The sequence below is a fragment of the Pelodiscus sinensis genome, chromosome 14, assembly GCF_052426305.1.
Source record: "Pelodiscus sinensis isolate ZL-2025 chromosome 14, ASM5242630v1, whole genome shotgun sequence".
Lineage (NCBI taxonomy): Eukaryota > Metazoa > Chordata > Testudines > Trionychidae > Pelodiscus > Pelodiscus sinensis.
In genome coordinates this window covers 46,698,534-46,715,048 of record NC_143065.1, presented here as the reverse complement: position 1 = coordinate 46,715,048, position 16,515 = coordinate 46,698,534, and the positions used below count along the sequence as shown (strand labels likewise).

Here is a 16,515-nt window from a genome sequence, read left to right as displayed (position 1 = left end):
TCATGGAGGTTGGGTCCATGGAGTGCTATTAGCCAGGGGGTAGGAGTGGTGTCCCTGCCCAAAGTTTGTGGAAGGCTGGAGAGGGATGGCACAAGACAAATGGCTTGGTCACTGTCTTCGGTCCATCCCCTCCAGGGTCCCTAGGGTTGGCCGCTGTCGGCAGACAGGCTACTGTGCTAGATGGAACTTTGGTCTGACCCAGGACGGCCATTGTAAGCTCAGGGCTCAGGGTCGGGGTCTCAGTGGACCCCCTTGATTTTCATGCACACCTGCTCCTGGGTGGCCAGGCTGGCAGCTCTCCTGCCCTAGCCGGCCACTTTCCTGTGCCTAGTGCAGAGGTCGTGGACGAGGTCCACGATGTCCGCACTAGCCCAGGAAGGTGCCCGCCTCTTGCGGTCCAGGGCAAGCTCCCGGGAGCCGCCAGCCTGGTCCTGGGAAGAGGGGGTGGGCTGGGGGGCATCGGGTGGGTGGCTCTGTGCCGTGCCAGGTGCAGGGTCTGCTGGCTGGGTGCTGGCAGGCTTGCACTTGGCATGGGCACCGTAGCCAGCCTGTGCCCCTTTAAGGGGGCCGGGGCCGGGAGGGGGGCATAGAGTTTCCTGGTGTTGGCCAGAGTGGCCACCAGGGAAACCTGGGGAGGGCTAGCCTCCCACTAGTTCAAACTAAAGGGCTACACAGCCCTTAATTCGAACTAGCTAGTTCGAACTAGGCGTTAGTCCTCGTAAAATGAGGTTTACCTAGTTCGAACTAAGCGCTCCGCTAGTTCGAATTAAGTTTGAACTAACAGAGCGCTAGTGTAGCGCCTAGGAAAGTTAGTTCGAACTAACTTTGTAGTGTAGACAGACCCTCAGTTTCTTTAAGTTGTTAAGTGAAGGTGTGTTGATTCTAATTGCATCAATGAGATGTGTATTATTCATAATTGTTGTCTTGGAGTTAGATCCAAATTACTGTTGGAATAACGGTATTCCTGGAGGCTCCCAAGGCACGCCAGGAAGTGTGCACAGGGCCAGCCAAGTGGAGGCGCCGCCATTGTATATTCTTTAGGAGCAAGGGGGTGGAGAGGGAATCCCCAACTAAATAACATCACCCATGGAGCACTTGGGAGCTCCTTTGCTGTTAAAACATCAGGCACCCAGGCACGCCTGTGAGTGTGACCTGCTCCCGAGTAACCTGGGGAGGAAAAAGGGGGCTACACCAGGAAAGCCCGTGTCGGGGCCCAGGGTCGGCAGCAGATCCCCAGAAAGCGGTCCCACTCCCAGAGCCAGTGTCTGGCTGGCAGAGCGGGCACTCACTCAGCAGGCAGGCACCAGGTGCGGGGGAAGATGTTGTACTCCTTGGGGAAGAGTTTGAGCATGCGGTTGAGGTTGCGGGCCAGCAGGTCCTTCCGGCAGATCTCCATCATACCCGGGAAATGGTTGATTTTCTGGAAGACGTGCAGCAGAAAGGACAAGTCAGCCACAGGAGCGGGAGCGACAGCCCTTGGGAGCAAAGGGGAAGCAGCAGGTGGCCAGGCCAGGGAGGCAGCTGTCCCGCCTGCGGGGCACTCCTGAGCCCATCAGCACAGACGCTCGCTCCTCCTAGCTCAGACCTGCGACTCCCCTCCCCAAGAGCTGCCCTCTGGAGGGCCAATGGGCTGGACAAGGACTCAGCAGTGGCAGGGGGGAGGGGAGCAGGGGGCAACTCTCCAGCTGTCCGTCAACCTGGCGCTGAGAGCACCTTTCTGGGTACCCCCAGTGCAAAGCTCAGGGTGCCCCTGGCACACCATGGCCAGGCAGTGGGGACTGTCCCACAGACAACTGATGCTCACCTGGGCTACTCTATGGCAACACCTGGCGTCCCACTGACTCCTCCCCACCTTGTCCTCTTGCCTGAGCTCTTCCCAGCCATGGCTGCCCAGGGAGGGGTCTTTACCTGAAACCTCTTCATGTTCATGACGCGCTCCAGAGAGACCGAGCAGTCAGTCCAGCACAGTGTCCACTCCTCGTCCTCCCCCACTTCCCTCAGGCCGCAGTGCCGGGCAGCACGCCGCACTGGAGCAAAACGAGCACAGGGCTAGCGGCATCTCTAGGCGGGGCAGGGAGATGGGCCGAGAGCCAGGCCTCTCTCCGCGGAAGGAGCAGATGGGAACAGGCGGGCCGGGGAGGGAACACCCAGGACTTCCACCAACAGCTGCCAAGGTGACAAGGGGCTGGGACCCTGGGGAACACGGCAGGAACATTCCTCTCCCTTAGCTGATGACCTCTGCCCCCACCGGAAGCGCGTTTGTCCAGCTGGCCTGGGGAGCAGCCCTTTGAAGTGATTTCTGGCCCCACGGCCACTGCCCCCGCTTCTTAGGTGCTGATCATCATAGTATCTGGCCCCTCCCGAGAGGAGGCAGCCAGGCCCAGCAGAGCGAGAAACCATGTTCTCCCCACAGCACAAGACTGTGACCGTCAGTGTGGGCCTGGTGGATCAGGGACATTAACAGTCCCACCGGGAGAGAGATGCTGCCGTTTGTGTTCTCCCGCCCCACGGCGAGGCGCCAGGAGAGACCCCGGCCCTCCTGCCCAGCACTCACTGCGAGAGGCACAGGCAGGGATGGGGACTCTCCGGCCCAGGCCAGGCCCAGGGCCAATCCCCGTCAGCCCCAGCCGTGCAGCTCTCAAGGCAAGCGTGCCAACATCTGCCTCTCAGCAGGCACGCCCTGAGCCCTGAGCCCTGCGCCCTGCGGCCATCTGGGGACTGAACTCGCCTGCCTCTCTCCAGCCCGGGGGGAGCTGCTGGCTCGGCCAGTGCGGGTGGGATGCGCAGGGGGCACGTGCTATGGGCCAGTCAGCCACGGCAGCCAGTGCTAACAGCGTGCCTGGGTGGGCGTGGGTCCGCAGCACTTGCCAGAGGGAGGTGGGGCTGAGAGGAGCCCTGGCTTGCCTTCCACTCACCGCTCTCGTATTTGCACTTGCTCAGGTTGATAGACAGCAGCCTGGAAGGGAGGGAAGGAGAGAGCAACGGCTCAGTGCAGCTGCCGTTCCCAAGGGACGCCTGTGCCCCTGCGCTAGACGCCAGCACGGCGAGGGCAGAGACATGCTGCCATGTTTCTTTGTGAGTTCTCCACCCCAGAGGCCTGCTGCCCTCAGCGCCTTCTGCCAGCACAGGACGCCCTCTGCACACCTGGCCCTGGCCCAGCACAGGGCAGGCAGGCCGGCAGTGAGGAGGGGAGGGTGGGGTCCCACTTGGAATTCCACACGGCGGGAGACTGAACGGCCTGAGATTCCCCCAAAGAGCTTTCAGGCCCCAAAAGTCAGTGCTGTCTGCTGCTTTTCGACAGGCTGAGGCCTGGCCACTGCTCCCCAAGGGCGTCTGCTCTGCAGATGAACAAGGAAGGGGAAAGACGGGCTCCCCCTTGCATTGAGGGCAGAAGCCGCCCACTGCGGGCTCAGATGTGCAGAACCCCACTGGCATAATTCCTGCCTGGCAACTGTCAGTCAAGCGGGCGCCCTATGGCCAGTTGCACACTCGCCCCCTGCACCCCGCAGTGTGCGCGCCTACAACCCACCTGCTGGGGGCTGCCTAAAATAGAGCAGGCTGCAGGCCTCACCTTCAGGCTGGCGGTGGCAGCCGGAGCCTTGCAACGGCTGTCCAGCCTGAGTGGGTGCAGGCCCGGCACCCTGGCTTCCCAGAGAAGGTCCACACGGTTCCTATCAGCCCCCTCCCAGGCGCTTCGCTTCCCCGCGTCAGGCGCTGGCCCAGGACGGCCCCAGGCTTTGTGGGCAGAGAGGCTGTGCGCTGGTCTCTGGCGTACTCCCTAAGGCAGCCAAGGGACCGGGGCCCCTATAAGGGCCAGGAACGGAGCTTGGCTGGGAACCCTGCAAGCCCCTACTTGCTGCACCACAGCGTGACCTCGCAGGGGCGCCCCACAGACACTGGGTCCCCGCCAGTACCCGGCCCAAGCCAGGAAGCGAACGGCCAGCGGAGGCGTGTGGACACACTAAGAAATGGGACAAGGGGGCTGGAGAGAACCGCGCTGAGGCAGGTCCTGTACCAAGACCAGCCAGGCGAGGGGGCTGGCCGACTGCTCTTCTAACCTCCAGGGCTGGGGATCCCAGACCCGCCCTGCTCTGGAGCTTAGCTCCCCTTGTCCTTACAAAGCTTTTCCTAGGAGCTAACCTGGCTGCAGACTAAGCCCATCGCTGCTTCTCCTGTCTCCATTGAACAAGGGGAGCAGCTGGTCACCAGCCCCACTCTAACAGCCCTTGACAGAACCGGAGCCGGATCAGACACAGGCCCCCAGCAGCGCTCCCTGGAGCCTGGGCACGTGTGGCCGCTCAGCAGAGAGCCCAAGCCACGCAGCTGATCGGCAGGGTGCCCACAGCTCCTTCTGAGTTGCTACTGGTGGTGCACATCCGCACATGCCTTGGTGCAGCAACAATTTATTCCACACATGGATGGAACACTGCCGCCCAGCCTCCTTTTCTCAAGATTAAACCAGCAATTGTTTGACCTTTTCCCACGGGTCTGTTTTTCTAGCCCTTTCATCTCCGTCCTGCAGAGCAGAGTCACTGTCCTACCGTGGGGTGCCCAGGACTGGACACAGTGCTCCAGCTGAGGCCTCCCCCATGCTGGGCAGAGACAGTGACTAACGCGAGCTATGTGCTGCAGACGGTTCCCTGCTGGCTCTTACTGTCACACCCCCAGGGACCCAAACAAGAGCTGCTTCCTGACACTTAGCACTCCACCTGCTCAGTCTCTGTAGCCAGAGCACCTGCAAAGTCTCCCTTCCTGCCAGCCTAGACAAACACCCGGTCTCATCCAGCATGTGTGGGCGTGGCTGTGGGACCCCAGGCCCGCATGCTGAAGCACCTACAGTGTCTGCCTTGGAGTTGTGGTACGCGACCAGCAGCCTGCGGGCTTGGGGTATGGGGCAGCCACGATCATCACGGGCTCAGCATGCGCATGGTGTCCAGAGAAAGCACATCCGAGCGAGCCATGCTCTGGCCTGGGGAAAGGCCCTGGGCAGCTGCCACCCAGACTTAGCTGGCTCCTCCCTGGTCCTGGGAGGCCGAGGTGACACCTGAGGAGCACGAGGGAACAGGCTGCAGAGAACGGTGTGGAGGAAACTCACCTGTGTTTTCGCTTTTTCTTTCTGAGGGTGGTCTCTGCCTCGCCGTCTTCTGCCACTTGCTCGTCCAGATCGATCAGAGAGACAGCCGGCAGGAGATCACGTTTCCCTCTCTGCCCTAGGCACGGCTCCTCTGCCTCGAAAGCTCCCTCCAGGGCCTGGGCATTCTCCGATTCGCTGCTGTCGCTGGAGCTCATCTTCCTTCTGCTGGCTGCTATTGCGAGTTGTACAGGAAAGAACTCATCAGCCTGTGGTGTGCAGACAGCCTGAACGACAGGCTAGTGCCAGTGTTAACTAACACTGCAGTGTGCCCGGGCCTAGCACCTGCTAGAACGTATTCCTGCCTGCCCTCCCCTAGCAATGACCCAGGGTCAGCCTTGCCTCTCTCAGCCCTCGGGCCCCGGGATGCGGCTCCGTTTCCCTTTCCTTCCCCTCTGACAGGCTCCCGAGATCACAGGAACCCACTGCTGCACCTTGAACCTCAGGTCTCAGAGCAGATTTGACTCTTGAAGAAATGATTTCAGGAGCTCTCCTGGGGCTATTTCCAGGGAAGATCCATCTGGGTAAGCAGCCCGAGGAGACCTTCCTAGCTCCACAATAGAGGAGAAAATAGCCTCAGACTCTCCCACCCGTCACCTTGGCGTGAGAACTGCGGGGCTTACCTGGTCGCATGAAACCTGCACAGTTTCGGCCCAACCCCTGGGACACAGACCCCCCACTTGGTGACCATTGGGCCATATATGGTAATATGCAAGCGCAGGGAAGTGATGTGCGGATTTGGGGATAAATACCCAGGGCACAGTTTGCTCGAGGAGGTCTTTGCCACACACGTACCACCGTGCGTGTGCCTTCTCAAATACTTCCAAGCGCTGCCGGCCTGATCAACCGACCAGCCACCTCCCCCGACTCTCGGGCGTAACCTAGGCCTTCGCAACCGAACCGATAGCTGTGAAACGTTCCGTGTGCTGTGTACGTTGGTACGTAGGATTTGAGTTTTTCCTGTTGTATAAGCTCAGTGTTGTAGTTGTTTGTGGGTAGTACATAGAGTTTGTAGTTATCACTGTTATTTAATTACTGTAGCTGGATAGTTTAAGATAAGAGACTATTCCCCTTGCCGTTCCCATCCCTATATCTCTGGCACGTTTTACTAGAAGCCATAGAATAAATATAACAAATACTGTAAATTCATTATCAACACGGCCTATTACAAGTCTTAGAATAAACACTAGAAAGTCACCTCTGTCATAAATAAATAATTTTATTTGATAAAACTGTCCACCTGGCTCTGTCCTTCCCCCTGGGTACTCACCATCGGACCTGTGGTCCTCGCGACAGGAGGAAGCAGGGCCCAGGCAGGGCTGGCCAGTATGAGGGGCGGCACAGCTGTGCGGGGGGAACCACCGCCCCCCCGAAGTGATCCCCCCCTCCCGAGGCCTCACCTGCCCCTCCCCCTGGGCCCTGCTCCCCCAGCCCCACCCCTGCCCGCTCACCAGGGCGCCCAGCTCCGCTTGCGGGGGCGGCGGGGGAAGGGCTCTGGGGGCGCCAGCTGCAGCCGCGCCCCTAGGGCTCCCGCAGGCCCCGCCGCTGTTGTAGATAAATCTATGTATTATATATTGCTGCATATGACTTGACACTGTGCCTCTCCACAGAACCTTGTCACTTGTATTAGAACCTGAATCCACAGAACCTTGTCACTTGTATTAGAACCTGAATCCACAGAACCTTGTCACTTCGTATTAGAACCTGAATCCACAGAACCTTGTCACTTCGTATTAGAACCTAAATCCACAGAACCTCGTCACTTTGTATTAGAACCTGAATCCACAGAACCTTGTCACTTTGTATTAGAACCTGAATCCACAGAACCTTGTCACTTTGTATTAGAACCTGAATCCACAGAACCTTGTCACTTTGTATTAGAACCTAAATCCACAGAACCTTGTCACTTTGTATTAGAACCTGAATCCACAGAACCTTGTCACTTTGTATTAGAACCTGAATCCACAGAACCTTGTCACTTCGTATTAGAACCTGAATCCACAGAACCTCGTCACTTTGTATTAGAACCTGAATCCACAGAACCTTGTCACTTCGTATTAGAACCTGAATCCACAGAACCTTGTCACTTGTATTAGAACCTGAATCCACAGAACCTCGTCACTTTGTATTAGAACCTGAATCCACAGAACCTTGTCACTTCGTATTAGAACCTGAATCCACAGAACCTTGTCACTTCGTATTAGAACCTGAATCCACAGAACCTCGTCACTTTGTATTAGAACCTGAATCCACAGAACCTCGTCACTTTGTATTAGAACCTGAATCCACCGAACCTTGTCACTTGTATTAGAACCTGAATCCATAGAACCTTGTCACTTTGCATTAGAAACTAAATCCACAGAATCTTGTCACTTTGTATTAGAACCTAAATCCACAGAACCTTGTCACTTTGTATTAGAACCTGAATCCACAGAACCTTGTCACTTTGTATTAGAACCTAAATCCATAGAACCTTGTCACTTTGTATTAGAACCCTATGTAGAAAAACTTGTAGAAAACTGAATCTATAGTTAAAATGGTAAAATGTCTTTTGCTAGGAGTAGAATAAGATCTTCCCCCCATTCTCTCCCCCCACTCTGTAATCAATTGCCCTGTTGAATGAATGAGGTGTGAATGAGTAAGACTTGGGAGCCAAGCACCTCCAGACAGCTACACTAGTTGAAGAGGGGGTGGAAGCCAGACCCAAGGTGTCAAGCGGGCTGAAGAAAGAAGAGCAGACATACTGACGGCCTTGGGGATTAGAAGCAGGCACCTTCTTTGGAAAACACCCTCTCTGCAGCACAAAGGGACCAACGGACACAGACCCAGAGTTTGAATCTGGGATAGATTTGCATATGAGAGGGATGCTCTAAAATGAGGTGTCTTGCAGAGGACCCCGGGTTTTCGTCTTGTCACCATCGGAGCATCGATCCGGATCGGCAGAAGCCCGGCTCCACCCCTCCCCCATCTAACTCACCTGGCCAGTGCAGTTAAGGGGAGCAACTCGTTGGTAACAACAGCAAGACGGAGTGTGCTTGTGTGTGTGTGTGTGTGTGTGTGTGTGTGTGTGTGTGTGTGTGTGTGTGTGAGTGACATATATATCATATGCATATGATAAGTGTTGATTATTCTATGTGTGATCAATAAATGTGGCGTGTTGCCTTATCCCCCTGAAAAAGATCCCGAGTACTTCTTTTAAGTACAACTCTGTCTCCATGGGACGAAAGACACCAGCCCATTGGGAAACCAAGCGAAGGGGCGGGGTCAGGGCACGGCCCGCCCCGGCCCGCGAAACCATGGAGACAGCGCACCTGAGGCGGGTCACGTGACTGACAGGCTGCCCAGGCTCCTGGGGAGAGTAAACTGGCTTTTGATTGGCTGAGGGAATGGGCGGAGACTCCCACCTGTGCAACGCCACGGGGCGGAAATGGGCGCTCCCAGCATGCCTCGCTCTCGGCCCCTCTCTCCCCTCGCCAGGCACCTGGCTGGGAGCGGGGCGGGGCTCCCCAGCCCCTCCCACTGGTTCCCTGCCCCCCATCTCGTGCTCGCTGGGCCCCCTCCCTGAGCAACATGGCTGGGAGCAGGGAGTAGAGCCGGCCGGGCCAGCTGCTTCCTGCTGCTGGCAGTGAGAATGGGGGTCCCCGGCCCCCCACTGTCTCACAGGCTGCCCTCTGCAGTGGATGGGGGGGCACCGCCTGTTGCTCCCTCACCTCCCTTACAACCTTCAAGGGGCATAGGACCCCTTGTGGGCCCCAGGCACCCGTGGTCTAGCTGGTACCTGCTCCTGCCATGAGTGCAGGGGACGGGGCTTGCTGGCCAGTTCTCTGCTAGGATTGGAAGGGTTGATGGGTACCTCAGAAGCAGGAAGCCCACCGATCCGAGTGGCTACCGGAGCCCGACAGCAGTAGAGGAGCACTCAGGAACACAAGGCCATTTGAGAGACACAAAATGAACTATTTGCATCCGTCTCAAGATTCCTACCCCTGGGCCATTCTTCTGAGGTGACAAATCTACAAAGTAGTCTACACCACAGGTTATGTTGCTACCTGTCACTCAGGGACATCCGTGCTAAACCTGGACAAGGGTGATCCACTAGATCTAGCACAGCTGTACTTGCAAAGCGCCTGCGACAAGATCGCTCACCAAAGGCTCTTTGGCAAAGCGCTGTCATGGGACAGAGGGAAGGTCCCCTTCACAACATGTAACTAGTGAAAAACTAGGAAGAAAGGGTTGGACTCAGACTGCTGGAGCCTGGGCGCGGGCGACAGAGGCTGGATCACACAATAACTGCCCTGTTTGGTCTGTACCCTCACAAGCACTGACATTAGCCACTTGGTGAGCGGGAGCGAGATGGACCCATGCTCTGACCCATTCTCCTGTTCTTAAGATGCTAACAAGCCCACTGCCAGGAAACTGACCCAGCCAGCAACCCCCAGAGGGCCTTCCTCACCTCCCGATAATAGGATGGGAGAGGGGTAAGGGTCAGGGAGCTCACCTGGCCTGATCCAGGCGAGACAGGGCTTGAACAAGGGCTTCACTGCAGTGTGGGTGGGCTCTGACCAGAATGCAGTGGGCTCTACCGCGGTCTCTCCTACCCCAAGGCCTTCCTAAGCCGTGCTCCAACTGACTAATTACCCCACTGCTCTCACCCTGACGTGCCACCAACCCCACCCCCCAGCCTCGCCCACTGGTAGCCCTGACCACTCCTCCCCATCCCACTGCTGCCAACATACCCCCAGCCTCCTATCCCATTGGGAGCCCTGCCCCCACCCCCACCCCCACTGCCAACATGCCCCCAGCCACCTATCCCACTAGGAGCCCTGACAGCCCCAATCCCATCACACAGCCCCACCCTCTGCAATACATCTCCAGCTGCTGGGAACCCCACCTCTCCGCACCTCCCCAGCCCCTCCTCCCACAGGGAGTCCTGTCCCCACCAATGCTGCCTCCTGTTGGGGGCCCTCACTTCCCCCACCCTGGGCTGCTCCGTACCTCAAGTAAGACACAACAGTCGCTCAGGAAAGTCTACACTACCAAACGAGGCTGAGCTGGGGTGTAGCCTGTCACTTTGACACCTCATTAATATGTATCTTTAGTTATGAATATGTATTAGCTGTATTCATATTCAGTTAGAAGTTTCTAGGAATGTGGCACACGGCAGGCAAGTAGCTGCACGTGTCACACTGATCCAGGCTGTTACAACTTGTTTATCAAAGCAACCAATCAGGGACCCTTGTTTTCCTGTACAGGGTCTAATGATTGTAAAGATAAAGATCATGACTATTTATGAGAAGGGTGCTTTGAAGGCCTGGCTAAGAGTTGTCTGTGTTGGTTCGCGCTTTTTCCACCTTGCTTGTGTTTGTGTCACCCTGTCAGTCTCAGTTAGTTAGTCAGGGTTAGCTAGATCTCGTCATGGAGTGTGTCCGTTAGGATTAGTGTGTCAGTTCACTGTACCAGCCGCTGGGTACTTGTCCGTGACGGGAGCGTCGGGTTAGCTAGCTAGGTTTTGTGTCCAGTATAGGGAACAGGTACAGCTCGTCGATCACTGGTTCCTGCTGAAGAGCAGAAGCCACCAGACGACCAGCGCCAGGCAAGTCTCCACCGGTGATTCCTGCGCCTAGGAGCGGAAGGCCCCAGACGAGGATCACCACTACCTGCCTGCACCACACCCGTCCCCAGGGTCTCCGAGGGATCGCCTCTCTGTTCCTCGCTGAGGGCTCGGAAGGAGCCTAAGGCTTGAGGTCGAGAGCACCGCAGAGGGTCACCGCTGTGAGGGATCTCCTCCTTGTCTTTCACCAGAGGCTTTCAATTAGCCAAAGGTTTGAGAGACAGGAGCTTCTCACCCACTGTCAACTACTGGTGTTATACTGAGGGAAGCTTGTACCTAAATTTGCATCTGATTATTATTAATTAAGCCTCAGCGGAAGTTGCAGATACCACCAAACCTCATCTATCGTAGGTGTTTGCTGACCCAGGAATGCCGCAGTAAATAAAAACGTTGCTCACTTTAAAAGGGCCAAACCATATATTGTAAAAGTTTTAAAAGCACAACAAGGAAAAGCAGGTAAACACTTTTTATCCCAACCCCAAGAAGGAAAGAAGATAGAAAAGTTCCCCACAAACACTAGGTTACACAAAATACAATAATTACTCAGTCCAGTAGTTGACAGTGGGTGAGAAGCTCCTGTCTCTCAAGCCTTTGGCTAATTGAAAGCCTCTGGTGAAAGACAAGGAGGAGATCCCTCGCAGCGGTGACCCTCTGCGGTGCTCTCGACCTCAAGCCTTGGGCTCCTTCCGAGCCCTCAGCGAGGAACAGAGAGGCGGTCCCTCGGAGACCCTGGGGACGGGTGTGGTGCAGGCGGGTGGTGGTGATCCTTGTCTGGGGCCTTCCGCTCCTAGGCGCAGGAATCACCGGTGGAGACTTGCCTGGCGCTGATCTTCAGGTGGCTTCTGCTCTTCAGCAGGAACCGATGATAGACAGCTACCTATCCCTAACACCTGGACACAAAACCTGACTAGCTAACACGACGCTCCCGTCACGGACAAGTCCCCGGCCGCTGGTGCAGTGAACCGACACTCTAATCCTAACGGACACACTCGATGACGAGATCTAGCTAACCCTGACTAACTAACTGAGACTGACATAAACAGACAGGAGACAAGCAGGAACAAGGGTGGCGCGAACGAACACAGACAACTGCTAGCCAGGCCTTCAAAGCACCCTTCTCATAAATATTCATGATCTTTATCTTTACAATCATTGGACCCTGTACAGGAAAACAAGGGTCCCTGATTGGTTGCTTTGATAAACAAGTTGTAACCGCCTGGATCAGTGAGCTGCATGCAGCAGCACAGTGTGACATGTGCAGCTACCTGTGTGCCGTGTGCAACACTCCTAGAAACTTCTGTATTAACATTCCTAACAGCTACTACATATTCATAACAAATCATACATATTAATGATTGCTTATAAATATTAATGAAGTGCCAAAAATGAGCAGGCTACAATCCCCTCCTTGATGGTGATTGAGAGCGACTGCTAGAAAATCAACCATCATAACATTGCAGAAACAGGATTTCTTTTGCCACCTTTAGATCTACAACATAGGTAGCAAGTCATTGCAAGAGCATGTATAGACAGAAATGCTATTACAGACTTTGAAACCCTGTGACACAGTTAGTAACACTTCTTGTGACCTAAAAGCAGGGACTGGATGAGCAGAGCGACGAAGCAGTGCACTGGATTTCGATGATGGAATACGATCCATACTCCAGTATGACAATGGTGTGTCAGTTACCATGCACTTCCACACTTCGTTCTCTACTATAACCAGCTTACTCTCAGGGGGATGCACATATTCATTATGACGGTCATTGGGTCTAATTACCTGACCATCACTCATGATTTTAACATCCATACGAACCATATTGACACCTGTAGTTACAATATTATTAATACATATAATAACATGAACAATCTGAAAGAAAACTCCATGTTAAACTTTCTGAAAAAGATAAACCAAGACAGTAGATTAGATTTTGGTCTCTAACCCCCATTATCAGTTAGACTGAAAGTAAGGCTAATCCTTTTCTCCTTCCAGAGCTTAAGCTGTGAGATATGAAACCACTTCAGGATCTTCTTCTTTTTATCAGTGGTGATTTCGATTTGGTACACCGTTGGGCTGGCTTTGTTAACTATTGGACATGGCCCGAGCCATCTAGGACTTAATGGATGGTCCTTTTCGCTATAATGGCGATATAACACTCTTGTACCAACGTCCCAGTTATCAAGGGTCTACTCCTCAGCCAATCTTTTGTCCATTTTCACGATGTTCCTTTTCAGCTGACAGGCCACATTTTGTTGGACCTCCGATATTATGGATAGCAGATGTTGGATATACTGGTCAATTTTCACCCTCGGTTGGAATTCGTCGGAAGGCACCCCTCCTTGTAACCACCAAAGCTCAGATGTTCTCATTGGTCGTCCGAACAGCACCTCGTGTGGCGTATACCCCACAGAGCTGATCGTGGATCTCATAGCCATCAGGATTAGAGGAAGATGCTGGTCCCACTTCATTCCTGAGGCATCTACCATTTTCCTCAAGGCCGTCTTAATAGTCCGGTTGGACCTCTCGACCTGACCTGAAGATTGCGGATGGCCTGCAATATGAAATCGCTGTGTGATGTTCAAGGCCGTACACAATTGCTTAGTGATCTCCGCAGTGAAATGAGATCCTTGGTCGCTGTCAATGACCATTGGAAGACCAAAACACGAAAAGACTTCATTAAGTAGAACCCGCGTGGTAGCTTTTGCAGTGCACGTTCTGATGGGAATGGCTTCTATCCACTTTGAGAACGGATCTACTATAACTAGACAATAGGCATTGCCCTTGGCTGTTTTGGGCAATGGGCCAAAGAAGTCTATCTGCAACCTTTTCCAGGGACCATCAATGGGTTGATGCTTCAACGGTCCCTTATTACTTCGTGGTTTAGGGTTTGTTTGGGCACACCGAAGGCAATTGCTGATGAAATGCTCAACATCTGCGCTCATTTGTGGCCACCATGCTACAGATTTTAATCGATTTAGAGTCTTTTCTTGTCCAAAATGCCTTTGTGCGTGAGCCAGCTCAATTAGCTCTGAACGTAACACACGTGGCATCACCAAAACAGGTATTTGGTTTTCGTTCTGTGCCATTATTACTCCGCTGGAATGTCTACTGATTTTGTAGGTTTGATGTTTTCTAGTTCTTAGCAGCTCCATGATGTCTTTATCAGATTCTTGTAGTCTCACGATGTCGATAGAATCTTATAGAGGTGGGAAGGGCGTGGAGGCGTGGATGCTCTGCATATCCTTCGCCTTCCATGCAGTCATTGGATCCAGTCCGGCTGCTTCTTTTGCTAGCTGGTCCATTTGATTATTTAGGATGGAGATCTCGGCCTGGTCTTTTCTATGTGCTCGCACTTTGAAAAGATACGTTTTTCCAGTGCGCTGGGTAGCCAAGTTCCATGCGTGGTTTAACAGAGTGGCATGGGCTACTGGCTTGTTGTCGTTAGTGCACATATTCTGTTCTTTCCACACGACCATCCAATCTATGAACGATCGTAGGACCCAGTCCGAGTCGGTGCAGATGGTTATGTCTGCCGTTGGCAATGCTTCTTCCATCGCTAGGATGACTGCGACTATCTCTGCTGCTTGGGCTGAGACGACATCAGTTGGCCTCTATACACTGTACTGGGTGGAGGTATGCATGGCAGCTGCTCCAGTGACTAGTTGCCCGTCTTTCCTTCGACAGCTTCTGTCTACCACCCAGATACCTTCAGGTGTCTTAGTTTTGACGTCTTTAAATGACTGGAGTAGACTAAATGGTGAGATAATGTTGGACACAGACTGTTCCGGTATTGGACACTCATGTGGATCTGTAGCTTGGATGGGCTGACAGAATATTCCAGGTGGATTAGATTGGGTGTTGGCGGGTTCCACCTTGATGTCATGGTTCATCAGTGTCAAAGTCCATTGAGCCAGTCTGGGATGGCTCACTCGCCCGTTGTTCGCTTTTCCTGATCTGATGTAGCGAACAGGTGCGTGGCTCGTTTTCAACACAATGGGTGCACTTCCAATTAGGTACTCCCAATGCTGAAGTGACCATGTAAGGGCCAGAACCTCTTTCTCACAGGAGGTGAACTGTCTTTCAACATTACTAAGAGTCCTGGAACCACAGGCAACCGGTTTCAAGGTAGTTCCACTGTATTGCATCAAGATGGCACCAATCGCTTCTTTCCCTGTTGTTATTTTAAGATGGAATTCTTTGTTTGGGTCAGGATATGCCAGGGCTGGCGCTTTCATAAGAGCTGTCTTCAGTTTTGCAAAAGCTTCTGACTGCTCTGGACCCCAACTCCATTCTTGTGTCTTCTTCAATAATTTGTATAATGGTCTTGTGAGACTACCGAAGTCTTCTATGAAATCTCGGCAAAATCCAATTAAGCCGAGAAACATTCAAAGGCTATGGACATCTGTTGGTGCTGGAAGCTTGGATATCAGCTCTACCCGTTCTTTGTCTGGAGTACGACCTTCATGTCCCAGACGGACGCCCAAGTAGGTGACCTCTTTCTTTAAAAGCTGGGCCTTTTCAGGATTGATGATGAAACCAGCTTTCTTTAAGGCATCTAATACCTCGTCAAGTGCAGCAAGGTGTGTCTCTCTATCCGGAGTGGCAATCAGGATATCATCCACGTAGCTTATAATGTTCTTTGAATGCATCAGTCCCTTCCATAACTTGGATACAGCACGATGACAGATGGTAGGAGCATTATGAAAGCCTTGTGGGAGCCTTGTAAAGGTGTATTGCTGAGCCTTGTAGGTAAAAGCAAATTTGTGCCAGCTATTGGGATGTAATCCAATGGAGAAGAAAGCATTAGAAATGTCTATGACTGAAAACCACCGTGCTCCATTCGCAATCTGTGCAATGATTTTGGGGTACTTTGCCACCACAGGAGCAATTCTTGGAGTCACTTTGTTCACCCCTCGATAATCAACGGTGAGTCTCCATGTCTTCCCATCTGCCTTCTTCACTGGCCAAATAGGAGAATTACAAGGACTTGAAGTCTTTTTCAGTACACCTTGGCTCAGTAATGCTTTGATGGTTTCATCAATTCCATCCTGTGCTTCTTGGGGAAAGCGATACTGACGCATTGATCGTGGATCAGGACCAGGAACTTCTATAGTCTCGGTTGTTTTACCGCAGCTTAGTTTGTGCCTTGCAAACACTGATCTGTGCTGGGTCACGATGTCCATCACATCTGTCTCCCAGTTGGGCAGCTTCAGTTCTTCAGATGCCTTAATGGCACCTAAACGATGGACTGCTGAAATGATGTCACCCACACTCTGGTTGTCCGGAGCTTTGTAGATCTTCTTGTTCACTAAATCGATAGTTAATCCTACTCCTTTAATCATGTCTGATCCCATGATGCCAACACCGTCCATATCTTGTAATCCAACTTGCATGGTGACTTTCTCATCTCCAAGCTTACACTTGATATTGTTGACAAATGGTACCATAGATGTCTTGCCATTATAGGATTGCAGAGACTTAACACAAGAATATTGCTGTTGTCTTAGCTGAGGAGCTGCCGCTGAACACAGTATACTAGTAGATGCCCCTGTATCTACTAATATCTTCTGCTGTATTTCTTCGAACTTCCCTGTAAAAGTCATTGTCACTACAGGTCTCCCATAGATGTCAAGGGCAATCGGTGTTATTACCTGTAGGGGGGGCAAGAGGGAAGCTCGGCAGCTTCAGTTAGGCGCGTCACGACGTTCGACGTCCACATGGCGTCTCCCTTGCGGCAGTCTGTCCGTACGGCAAGATGGCGGCGCCTGTCTGTTG

At 53.3% G+C, this 16,515-nt stretch overlaps 1 protein-coding gene across 4 annotated transcripts in view; it reads right to left on the bottom strand.

Moving 5' to 3' along the window:
- The window catches only part of TTLL13 (tubulin tyrosine ligase like 13), a 51,923-nt gene extending 35,572 nt beyond the window's left edge, over positions 1-16,351 (bottom strand). For 2 of the 4 annotated variants that reach the window (XM_075918045.2, XM_089782107.1), the window contains exons 1-5: positions 11,283-16,351; positions 5,096-5,306; positions 2,916-2,956; positions 1,909-2,027; positions 1,290-1,420 (exon numbers count right to left, since the gene is read on the bottom strand). In XM_075918045.2, coding sequence (XP_075774160.1) covers positions 1,290-1,420; positions 1,909-2,027; positions 2,916-2,956; positions 5,096-5,289 — 485 coding nt within the window. In that variant the 5' untranslated portion in view covers positions 5,290-5,306; positions 11,283-16,351. The remainder of the gene's footprint in view (positions 1-1,289; positions 1,421-1,908; positions 2,028-2,915; positions 2,957-5,095; positions 5,307-11,282) is intronic. The other 2 variants (XM_075918047.2, XM_089782108.1) reach the window with 2 other exon arrangements.
- Between the last annotated feature and the right edge of the window lie 164 nt (positions 16,352-16,515).